This window comes from Balaenoptera borealis (assembly GCF_965194805.1).
Source record: "Balaenoptera borealis genome assembly, chromosome: 18".
NCBI classification, from domain to species: domain Eukaryota; kingdom Metazoa; phylum Chordata; class Mammalia; order Artiodactyla; family Balaenopteridae; genus Balaenoptera; species Balaenoptera borealis.
In genome coordinates this window covers 12423731-12436689 of record NC_138877.1, presented here as the reverse complement: position 1 = coordinate 12436689, position 12959 = coordinate 12423731, and the positions used below count along the sequence as shown (strand labels likewise).

Sequence of the window (12959 nt, the reverse complement as noted above, 5' to 3'; positions counted from 1 at the left end):
TGCCACTTTATAGAGAAAACAGAAGGCATCATTACAAAAACTCTCTGAATCCTGCCACCAATTTAATTGCCTGCATCCCTTCTCAATACTCATCCACAAAAGGCTAACCCCTGTCCCTCTGCCTCACCCCTCTCAGAGACTGTACTCTTTTTAACTGAGTAGAAACTTTTCTTCTTTCTTTCCCACCATATTGGCTTCTTTCCATCAGCATTTTAAAATACTCAAATCCTTCCTTCTACTCCTCTCCTCCCCCTGAAATTAAAACCCTATCCACCACCAGCAACCACCCTTTCCCCTTCTTGGCCAACCTTCTTATAGTTGTTAAGTACTTACTGCCTATACTCACCTCCCGCTCACTTCTCACCTGAAAACATCCGAGCTACTCCCCCTACTTCCCTCAGTTATCTGCTCCCATCCTCTACCTGCCTTTTGGCACATTTATTACATCAGTAATTACTTAACCTAACACTGTTGTTCCCACCGGACTGAAAGCTCTATTAGCACAGTGCCTGGCTCTATACCCAGCATCTTTAGCACGTAGGTATTCATTCACCAGTATAAATTTGAATGAAATCAACATGTCCCTCTTGTCACTGACTCCAGTGGTGCCTTTAATCCTGACTTAAAAATCCTCTTGTTGACTATTCATTCCTTCTCAAACATTTTACTCAACATTCTTTTCTTCATTCCTTCAACAAATATTTGTGATGGCAAAATAGGTACTAGGCATTATTATTCCAGAAACCAGGGATATATCAGCAAATACGAGAATAAGACACGAGTTCTGAAGGGAAGTACATTTCAGCAGGAAGACATGTAAACCAAGAAAAGATTTTGAGACGATGTTATTGAATGTTAAAATAGAGTCATGTAATGGAAGTCTCATAACACAATAAGATGGTCAGGGGAGCCTCTCTGAGAGTGTGACATTTAAGCTGATTCCTCAGTGAGGGGAAGAGCCGATCACGTGAAGATGTGGGGAAAGAGGATTCCCAGCAGAGACAGCAGCGAGAGCCTGGCCGCGTGTTTCCACTCACTCCACACACTCCCCCTGAGCATCACACCTGTATCCTTATCCCCTATTTACCTCATGCAAACTGAGAACTCTTGAATTTAAATCTCCATATTAGCTGTCTCTTTGGAGTTGGACACCCAAATTCTAAGATGCCAATTTAACATTTCCACTTGGAACTTTCATAGGCGCTACAAATTCAGTGTAACCGAAAGTAAAAATATCTCTAACCAAATTCATGCCCTTCCTTCTGTATTGTTCTAAGTAAACGATGCTTGTACTATAAATCATCCAGCTATTAAAGCCAGAAATCAAAGTACCTTCTTTCTCCTCTTACCATCCAATCTATCAGCAATTCTATAGATTTAATTTCCAAAAGATACTTCAAATTTGTCCACTTCTTCCATCCTCATAGCCACTATTGGTTGCTCAACGACACCATTCTCTTCAAAAGGATTCTGAAACTTCAGATCGGTATCTCGCTTCCAGTCTGCAGCCCCAGATATCCATTTGTCACTCTGCAGATTATGCCAAACCTCTTCAACTACAGCCCTGTACCCTTAGCACAGCTTACAAACCCCTCCATGGCATGACCCTTGCCATGAAGGGATGGCCCTTGCCTGTCTCTATGTGGCTGGTACACAACATGCACTGAGTGCAGACTCCAGACTAGGTTAAGTGCTCTGCCTTATGCTTGCATTAGTATCTGTAACACCCCTATCACAGCACCCTTGTGTTACTGTATGTGCTAGTCTAATGCTTGTCTTTCCTCCAAAATTTAGGACCATGTTTGTCTCATTCACTTCTCTATTCCCAGCGCCTATAATAGTGTTTGGTATATAGTAGGTGCTGAATAGACATGTGCTGTATTAATGTACACATGAGATGTTCTTGTATATTTAGAGCTAGTCATATTTCAATATTTGTTCCAAAATCATCTTTACTGGAGGAACTATTAGTATAAAAAATGGAAACACAAATCTAGAATGGCACAAAGAACATTATGAGTATTTTGAGGTTTTCATGGATTAAATTTTTTAAATATTATAATTACTTTCTATAATTCCAACTCCTTTCCTAAAACCAAACAAAATAAACTCCAAACACTACCAATGAACAACAAAACAGTTTCAAAAGCTAAAAACCTCTATTAGCAAAATTTTCACTCTCCTCCTTTTCTAAGACAATAACTATAATCTTAATCTTAAATGCTGGAGCTTCAATTTGTTAACTCTTCAGAGTTACTGATAATAGCATAATTTTTGTTTTTACTTCACAGTTGAAACAAATTAGCAAAACTAGGGTGTATGTGAAGTGAGAGATTTCTACAACTGATATGACAATGAGCCACCTGGGCAAAAGTTTTTATTTTCTGTTTTTTCATTGCCTGAAGATGGATAATAATTATTATCAATTCTTTTCACCATAAAGTTTTATAAGAAGTAGAGTGTATTACTATGTTTAAAATTATTATTTATGCTATAAAAGAAAACTAATATTTTCCTGCATCTTTTGCTTGGCAGTGAATGAAAAATTTATTTTAATATTTAGAGTTATAGTATTATGACTAAAAATAATTCAATCATAAAATATCTAAGTGAGAAATACACAATAAGATGAATTGTTATAAAAACAAAGGCTATTTCTCAGAATATACTACACTGATGAACAAAAATACTAAATTGCATTTAAGTTAATTTTTTTCAAAATGGGTTTTTATAGCATATACAAACTAAGTTTCAAAGAATAGCTCATAAAATATTCTTTCATGACACCTCTCTTGATAAAGATAAAGTTTACATACAGTAACATTATTACTTTATCAATTTAATTAAATCTGGTTTCAAATAAGAAATAGATTACCCCAAATCTTCAGTCATTATTTTCCAAAGAACACACTATATCATAGAAGAAACTCAAGTTGTAAAGGACGCAGGTCTTCGGCTGATAGAAGCTGAACATGTCAAAATGGTGACAGTTACATCTGTCTTAGTGTATCCATTGCCAATAAAGTATTGGAAAAATCGTAGTGAAAAATCTTACCACAGCATCATTTTAACAATGGTATAAATAGATTCCTAACCAGACCTTTATAGTTCCTATATTAAACTTCTCTCACATTTTTAGTTGGATACTAGATAGCATGACATGGTCGAATAAAACTATTTCACATGAACTGAGATGGGCTGAGTGAGGAAGTAAACACTGAACACGGCTCTGGAAACAGATGGAGTGGCAGATGGGACTGCAGATTGGGTTCACTTGATCTATGTAAAACAACTTTACTACTTGGTAAGACGTGGCTCAGATCTCACAAAAATCTTATAAAGTTTGTCCCTTTATTTCATACCTGCTTCCCCTCCGCCAAATAAAAATGCTTAACATTTTAAACTTTGCTCCTTTAAAGTATAAGCGCCTGTGTGATGAATCATTTAACTAAAATATATTTTCTTACACATTTTTGGAACAGATGGTAGGCAAGAGTAGTCACCCGGTGGAATAAAATGTACACTGACTAGTTGTCTAAAAATTGTAAAATTAATTACCTTCCTTCATTGATGAGTTCAATAAATGCAAGTCCTGCATTCTTCTGAATAGAATTTTGCCATTCCTAAAAGGAGAAAGCAAACCAACTGTAAGAAAAATGAGCATGTAAACAAAAGTAACATCTGGTTTAAGGATCATGTTGATCCTAATAACTTCCACGTGATATTACTTCTAAATCTTTCTAAAAGATTTTTAACAAATGTTATTTTGCAGGAAATCAAAACTTTAAAAGCAGTCCTGTATTACTTAGTTAAAAAGGTGCTTTTGAATTCCCAGTGGTACCGACTAAGATAGAAAGTGAGATCACAGGGACAGAGCTCACTGTGACTGTAAAATATTGCTTATTTTACACTCTTCCTATGGCATATTTAGGATATGCTTTAAATAATTTTTTGGTTATTAATTTATTCTAGTGATTTCAATTTTTTTGGTCTTTTTAATATAGCTGGCAAATTGAATTTTTTGGATTAAAAATTATATCCCTTTCAATGGTACTATAAATAAATACTTGCCTAACATATTTTTATTAAAAATCCTTATTGATCAGTCATGCCACTCATCTATAGACTTTTCCTCCATGATTTTCCACTAATTAAGTGCTGGCCACAAATTCAGCTTCAGGAAACACAGTCTCCATGTCAACCCTTCACTCTGTTCCTGCTCACTTTCCCTTTTAAAGCTGTGCACACATGCTGGGAATAAATGTGGTCCCCAAAAGTAGGTACTTAGTATGTAAACATTCTCTGTTCTAAGTAAATTTGTGAAGAATTAGAAGAACAAATCATGAATCTATATTTCCCCAGGAGAGAGAATCAACAACTTGGAAAAAGGGACATGATAGTCTGGGAACAGTAATGATCTAATAAAAGCCTAAATGACTCTGTTTTTAGCAAAGCCATTGTGTTTTAGCTGCCATAACTTTTATCCAAATGACAAGATCTTTGTTGCATTTTACTGAACTTACTAAAACTTTCAAATCATTTTTGTCAAAAACAATTGTTGACAACACTTTTTCCCACATTTTAACAAAATGACTTACTATTCTCCTCATATATTTTGCATTAATTGAGGCACAGCATTAGGCGAAAGTCTCCAAAGAAGAAGAAACAAAAAGAGGATAGAAAGAACTAGGCTGATTCTTGGGAACCATTCACAATTTTAAGATTAGAAAATGCAGCAGTTGAAAGGGACAAGAAAAGATCTAGAAAAATTTAAGAACAGATGCAAAATATTATAGCATTATTCAAAAGAAAATAATCCATGTATAATACATTGGCTCAAGAAAATAAAAAAATACAAGACCCTTTAATCACTAATATCATTTTTTTAATGATTAGGAAGTTAAAATTCTATTGTATGTGAACTGCAAAATTAAAATATAGTAAACCACAAAATATATGAAACACAAAAACAAAAGTACAAAAATCAAAAAAGATATCATTCCAGAGGAGGGTAAGGAAAGCTCTGGTGGTAGAGTCGGCACCAGAACCAGGGGCTGGCACTAGAGCTGGTGCTGGCTCAAGCTGCAGAACTGGCCCAGGAGCTGATGCCTGAGCTGGCTCTAGCTGTGGAGAGACTCTATCTCTGGTGCTACTGCTGGATATGCTGCTGAAGTTGGCACTAGGTGTATTGCTGGCCCTAGCTCTCTCTCTGGATTTGGTGCCAAAGCTGGCTCTAGCTCAGACAGTAGTGCTAGAACTGGTTGTGAATTGGCTCCAGTTCTGGGACTGACTTTAATTCTGGCACTGGTGCCAGGCCTGGTGTGAGAATTGTAGATAAGGATGGCTCTAGATCTGGAGCTGATACCAGCTCTAGAGCTGAAGCCAGAGCTGGCACTAAGAAGCAGCTGGTACAAGAGCTAGTGCTGGAGTTGGCTCTAGCTCTACAGCTGGATCTACCTTTATCCAAGAGTTAGTGCAGGTGCTGGCTCTAGCTCAGAGGTGCTGCTAGGACTCGTTCTGGAATTTGCTCTAACTCTGAAGCTGCTGCTAGAGCTGGTGCTACAGTTTATAATGGAACTACCTCAATCTCTGGAGCTGGCTCTAGTTATATAGCTGGTTCTAAAGCTGATTCTAGTTCTAGTATTGCTACTGGCTTCAGCTCTGGAGTTGGATCAGGTCCCAGAGCTGTATGTAGCTCTAGAACTTATGCTAGAACTGGCTCTAGCTCTACAGGTGCTGGAGCAGGTGCTAGAGCTGACATATGAGCTGGTGCCTGAGCTACTAATATACTTCTGAAATCATTACATAGAGTTGACATCCTGATGTGAAAGACAAATACCAAGACAATAGTACAGAAGGGATACTAGGGACAACAACAACAAAATATAACAGCAACAACAAAAAAGGAAACCTGAAAATGAGAGACAGTGAAGCAACAGAAAAAAAATTCGTAATTACACAGCTGAGATATGCAAAGGGATTGCAGACATAAAAAGAGACAGCTTAAAAAACAAAGTTGAAAACATCTCCCAGAAAATAGAACAAAAAGATAAAGAGTTGCAACAATAAGAAGAGAGATAAAGAAATAAGGAAAGTGGAGAATCTTCTGATGAAAACCAATATCCATTGAGTAGGAATTGTAGAAAGAGTGAATAGGGAACATGGAAGAGAGGAAGTTATCAAAGTAATTTAAATTATTTCCTAGGAATTAAGTACATGACATAACATCCCCAGCAAAGCACATCATCATAAAATTTTAGAACAGGGTTAAGGAAAAGGCTTACAGGAAAAATATATCTTTATACAAGGAATCAAGAATCAGACTGACACTAGACTTCTCTAGAGCAAAACTGGAAGATAGGAGAAAAGAAAACAACACCTTCAACAGCACAAGGAACATAATACTCAGAACATTATACCCAGCCAAACTATCCATAAAATATGAGGACAGAAGAGTTACATTTTCAGACATGCATAAACATTTATTTTTCATCCACTCTTTTTCAAGAAGAGAGAAAAAGAACCTACTGATGGTGTGCTCTGCCAAAATGAGGAGTATATCAAACAGGAGAAACAAGATAATGTTGTGACAGCCCCAAAATCTCAGGGGCTCAAAAGACAAAGGTTGATTTCTTGTTCAATTTCCAAGTCCACTGCCTGTGTTCTGCTCTGCTTCATCACCACCCTCACTTTGGGAGCTAGACTGACAATGTAACCATTGTCTGGAACACTATAGGCAACCAAAGTGGAGGGAAAAGAAAAGAAGTTTAAGTATCACTGGCTCTTATAGTTTCTGCCCAGAAGTAACACATGTCACTTCTTCTCACATTTCTGGTCAAAGTCACATGACCAAGCTTCAGTTCAATGAAGCAAAGGAGTGCAAACCCACCAAGTGCTCAAAATGCGGGAAAGAACCAAACGTGAACAACCCAAAACATGACTCTAAGGGAAGAAATCAGATAAAAGGTGGATACAGATCTAAGAAACAGTTTACAGAACTATTGTAAAGCTAACACAGTTTCTGTGAAGAATTAGGAGAGACTTGTATGCAGACTAACAGACTGTCAAGAAGGAAATAATTAATTTCATCAGATTATAGAGAGGTTTTGAATACGGAAGACATATTTTGAATGAAAATCTAGCATTGCAATGTATATATTTTTTCTTCCAGAATTGTTTTTGTGAAGAAGCAGGCAATATAATCCCTAAATTTCTTTAATGACAATATAATGCAATTGAAAGGCTTTGTATTTGAGTTCAACTCTTTCTTCAGAACTCTTTCTTCAGAAAAATCTCTTTTTTCAGAGAAAAATCGGTTCATAGTTTTTAGGGCGAAGAGACTTAAATACAGTTGTAGACCATAGAGAATGAAAGAGTCAGAGAAACATTGATTACAAGAGAGAAATGGTGACAGGGAAATCTTGAAGAAGGCATTAAAGAATGGGGTGTCCTGGAAAGGAATAAGGATACTTCTTTCTTCAGAAAAAGAGTAAAACTAGGGGTAGATGATGTTTTTCTTTTCTTGTTCACCTATAAAATAGTCCACGGTATTCAGGAAGGGACCCTGACTTAAGTAACACAATTGTAAACTGTAGTGTAATTCTTTTCCAGAAGAGTGTAAACTCCCTGGTCTTATTTGCCTTGGTCTTGTGAAATAAAATGTGGTTTTAAATCTTAATATTTAATTTTTAGCACCAGCTACAGCATGAGACACATAAGTAATACTCAATAAATACTATTATTGGTCATTTATTGGGTAAGCTGCAATTCACATGCAATTCACCTCTTGGTATTATCAGAGATGTGAGGCCACATGACAGGTATTAAAACCTCTTAAACTTTTCTTATTAAGAATGCTCATAATTAATTGAACATAAGTGTTTCTCTACTCCCACAGAAGCATAATCTAACTGGGTTCTTTATCTGTGGAGACATGAAAGAGCATTATTAATCACAAAAAGAAGAAAGGATCTCTCTCTCTCTTTTTTTCCATCCTCCATCCATAGGGAGGGAAGATATTTTCTATCCTCCTCTGAGCCCAAGCAAAAAATTTTACAGACTCTGTCTATCTTGCTCTTCTGTCACCACTAACTGTCCTGTTATTTCCTCAGACGTAAGTAGATATGAAACACTTATGTGATACAGGATTTTAAGACTACAAAAGCCGAAATGCCAATTTTCTAATATAAGAGTTTAAAACTTGATAACTTAATAGTATTTTCCATGTCTCTGCAACTTCACTTTTGTATGTTTTATATGCACATTATATGATTAGATTTTAGATATTGTATCTTTGAAGGAAGAGCCATATTTTATTTGTCTGTGGTAACCACAGAACCAGAAGAAATAGATGATGTAAATTGCACAGTGACTATACTACAGCATTAAGGCAAAAAGAGTTCAATTCTAGAAGTTTAGCGACATCAGATGGAAAACACAGAAAAAATCCTTATGTATAAAATTTATATTATTATGTATAAAATATTATATTTCCTGGTATTTTTTTTCTAGGTTCTACTAGTTATTTGCTTGCCAAACATGAATATTTTCTTCTCTACCACAGAAGCCTACTGGTTATGCTTTAAGATGATATGGCTGGGAGTACAAGTGTAATTTTGCAGGCCTTGACCTAAGTAAGGACCAAAGTAGATTTCACCTAATGTTAAAAGAGTATAATTGAGTTTTTGAAGATTTTCAAAATTCTTCATCAACTACAATAATCAGTTTGGACAATTTCAATTTATCAAGTCAATTTCTGTTAACTACATTAACTAATACTAACAATTTGTAAGGTCAAAAAAATGTTACCGGTTGTCTTTCCTTAAGAAAGCAAGTTTAAAATTTTTATTTTTCAAACTGTGGTATGAGATCAAAGTCCCAGGCAGGAGACATACTAAGTGCTAGGACATACATATTCATCTCCCTGGAGTCTGGGAGGAAAAAAAAAAAAAAAGCCATATAATTTAATTTAAAATTATAAGTAATATAAGAATAATATAGTAAAATACGAATTTTAAAACATAAGAGCATAGAATGTTCCTGTTGTGGTGGCTTGCATGGGTTACAGCTTGTATCACCCTTTCATCCACTGCATCCCAGGGGGCTGCTTCAATAGAAGAGTTAGAGAAGGAATGACTTAAGACGTAAAAGTAGCAGTAAAGCTGGAAATTTTAAACATGCATTTTCATCCGCTGTTTTCTGGAATTTTGCATGAGACTTATTTATTTTAATCTTTCATTGTTATGGCGAATTTTAAATATATCTCATAAGGCAATGAGGAAAACAGTGTATTTCTTTCAGCTACTTTAAAAAATGCTAAATGAGAAATAGAAAAAGGGAAAACAAAACATTCCTCACAAGATAAAGTACATTTTCCCTCTCAGAAAATGTTAGGATTGAATGAGGGTTTTAAAGCGTGTTTACTGATTTCTGAATGACAGTTGTACAAGTAGCACAAATAATCAATTTTGAGGGCATCTTTAGTTGAAAAGTCTAATCTCTTTACATTCTTGGCAAAATATGGCATACAGGATTGGGTAGTAAACAAGAATGCATAAGTGTAAAGAAAAAAATGAAATGTGAAGGAAAAAGTAACCAAAGTATAACAAACGGCATATTCTCTTTCAGCTATGCTATTCTGTAGATGAATTTTTTGATCTTACTCCTATGAAAAAGGGCAATACTGTAACAAGAATTTATGCTGGCAAAGCAATAAATCGTAAAGTGTGTAAAGAAAAAATAATTTTAAAACTTTGGAAATGGAAAATGGGATCAAGCCTACATCATTATTTTCTCAGCACTTAATGTAACTTTTATTACTCACGGAACATTCCCTCTGAAATATAATTATTTATAATTTGTAGTGATTTCTCCCCACTAGATCATAAACTTGTTAATAAAAGAAAGGATCTTGTTTTATCTAACTATGCACGTCTAGTAAGTAGCAAGTATCTGGCATACTGTACGTACTCAGTGCATTTTTGTTGTTGAATTGAATTTATTTCTCCAAAATCTATGGTATCACTTAAATCTGTGAGTTCTCAATTCTGACTGAACAAAAAAATCAGCAGGAATGTTGTTAGAAAGCACCAGTCATATTGGAGTAGTCTCTAAGGATAGGTAGGGCCCAGGCATCAGTATTATTATAAAGCTTCCCAAGTGATTGTGATGTGGAGTCAGTGCTGAGAACCACTGACTGTGGTCATTTCTCCCTCTCAATAAGACTGCTCACACACACAAACCTCAACGTGCCTAACTTGCCAGCATGGAGCAATTTAGTTATTATGAAGTGATGTGTACTTTTCCCTTCAAATTGTTCAATTATTTAAATTCCTTCTACTCATTTGTAAAATAGTATACTATTGCATCATAATTACATCATAATTATTGAAGTGTCTACATCTCTAAACTAAGGCCATTACTATAGTCCTTTCCAGCTCTGACATGGTATTTTATTTCCATAAATGATATTTTTGTAAGACTGAAAGTGTTACCTTATAATGAACATGTAAAAAAATATGAGCAATGAATTAGGTTATGCAGTTATTATATTCCTTTACACTGATGCGCGTTTCAAGAAGTATTTCTTAAATGCATATTACCATGTAACTGATTCTGGAAGTTTCAAAAGAATAATTAGGTATAATATTGAAAGGGGAGATATGCAAAACTTTGTGACAAGAAAAGTACACAGCACACAGGAGGAACTGAGTGTCTGCTGTGGTTGCTGAGGCATAAACTACATTGAGAGCTAAGAAATGGGATATAGGGCTTCCCTGGTGGCGCAGTGGTTGAGAATCTGCCTGCCAATGCAGGGGACACAGGTTCGAGCCCTGGTCTGGGAAGATCCCACATGCCGCGGAGCAACTGGGCCCGTGAGCCACAACTACTAAGCCTGCGCGTCTGGAGCCTGTACCCCCAACAAGAGAGGCCGTGACAGTGAAAGGCCCGCGCACCGTGATGAAGAGTGGCCCCTGCTTGCTGCAACTAGAGAAAGCCCTCGCACAGAAACGAAGACCCAACACAGCCAAAAATAAAATAAATAAATAAATAAATAAAAATTAAAAGAAAAAAGAAATGGGATATAGATGGACAGGGAAAGGAAACTTTAATCACGGTCCTAGCTCCCTAACAATTCTGACATGTAGAATTAAAGAAATTACTTAAAACAAGGCAAATGGATACATGAGAATGTATACAAAAGGATAATAATAATAACTTATCGTCATTTCAACAAAGTCAATTTCTTGGCAATGACAGGAAAAAAAGTATGTTTAAAAGTCTTATCTACAAATCATTCCAAAGTCTTCTGCCATTTGAGAAAACACACAGACACACAGACACACACACACTCACTGGTTCCACTACTGAAGAAAATGAACAGCCATAAGAAAAGGTGTAAATTAAACGTGGGCATCAAATTTTTATCTTCATGGGGAAACATACTAAACTGGGTTTGAATGCCTGCAGACAGCTGCCAAGTCTTTAGACAGTTTTGTCACAATTTTTTAACTTTTCTACATGGATGTATAACATTGCCTCAAGATGAAGGACTTTTTCAAAGAATTGGGTATCAAGTTAAGGATCCTTTGAAACTAAACACTTTGAAGAAAAATAGGTTCCAGAAGGATGACAATGAAATCCCTATGTTCTCTTCACAATCACTTTATGGCAGTTAGATAACCCAGTAGAAATATCAGACCCAGCACATAATTTTTTTCCCCCACTGGTTTTTCCTCCTCTCTGTCAGTTCAGTGCACACTTCGCATTCCCTTTTGTTTTGGGTATAATTAAGTAAACTAACTTAATGTCCTCAGAGACTTAATCCATCTCAGATTCTTTGAAAATATGGAAAATATTTCAAGGTAAAAATGGGAGGTTAAATTGAGATATTAAGTCTTCTGGAACTCCAGAATTATTTTTTACTTTCTATATCCTTCATGTCTACTTATCATTAATTGCCACTAAAAGAAGCAGGTATATTCCTCAAAAAAATTTATAACAAATGCTAATTATAACTGGCATGCTTATAAATTCTGTGCAATGTTAGAGAAATTAATAAGTACAAGGACTGAAGTAAAAAAATACTGTGCAGAGAGAAAAACAGAGATGAGTGTTTTCAATGTATGCAAAAAATAAAACTAATGAAAAAAATATGCAAGTATACAAAGTATGATTTTTTTTCATTTCCATTGCTTATTTTTATGAACATCTTACTAAAAGCATTGTAGGAAAAACTGAATGTAAGAAATGAATAATCAATGATCAGTACAAAGAGATTATCGATATGAAGGTCAGACATAGAAAAATCATTACACAACATGAAAATATACCAAGTTGATTACTAAAAGAAGAGTTGGTGTATCATATAAAGATAGATACAATGAGGTTTCCCAGGATCTCAGTATGTGGCTAAATTGTATAAATAAATTTAACACAGCTTTTTATTACAAATATTCTTATGAACATATATACACATACACATATATTTATGTTTGTACTTATGATTAAAATAATTTAGATTGTTTCACAATATATTTTTTAAACAGAGCATTTTCTATAACTATGAATATATACAACATACAAACACATTTATATTGAGTTCTAGAGGATACTCCTTCCTTATTACCTGCTACTAGAAATGATCAGAAGAAATCAAGGAAATGATAACTTTATTAAATAAGAAAATAGAGGAAATGTTTCATATTTTAAGATCTATGTAGCTAGGAAAACAGTAAAAGCTAAAATAGGGTTTTTAGAATGTAGTTTTGAAGAAAAAGAACTTTTAAAACTTAAAACCGGGAATTCCTAGGCAGTCCAGTGGTTAGGACTCCACGCTTTCACTTCCGGGGCCCTGGTTCAATCCCTGGTTGGGGAACTAAGGTCCCGCAAGCCTCGCAGTGCAGCCAGAAAAAACAAAACAACAACAAAAATAAAACCAATAAAACAAAATCCTGTAC

At 35.3% G+C, this 12959-nt stretch overlaps 1 protein-coding gene across 8 annotated transcripts in view; it reads right to left on the bottom strand.

The window, feature by feature from the left end:
- The window catches only part of NBEA (neurobeachin), a 608086-nt gene that overhangs the window by 315262 nt on the left and 279865 nt on the right, over positions 1-12959 (bottom strand). For all 8 annotated transcript variants that reach the window (XM_082365247.1, XM_082365248.1, XM_082365251.1 and 5 more), the window contains one exon: positions 3559-3623. In XM_082365247.1, coding sequence (XP_082221373.1) covers positions 3559-3623 — 65 coding nt within the window. The remainder of the gene's footprint in view (positions 1-3558; positions 3624-12959) is intronic.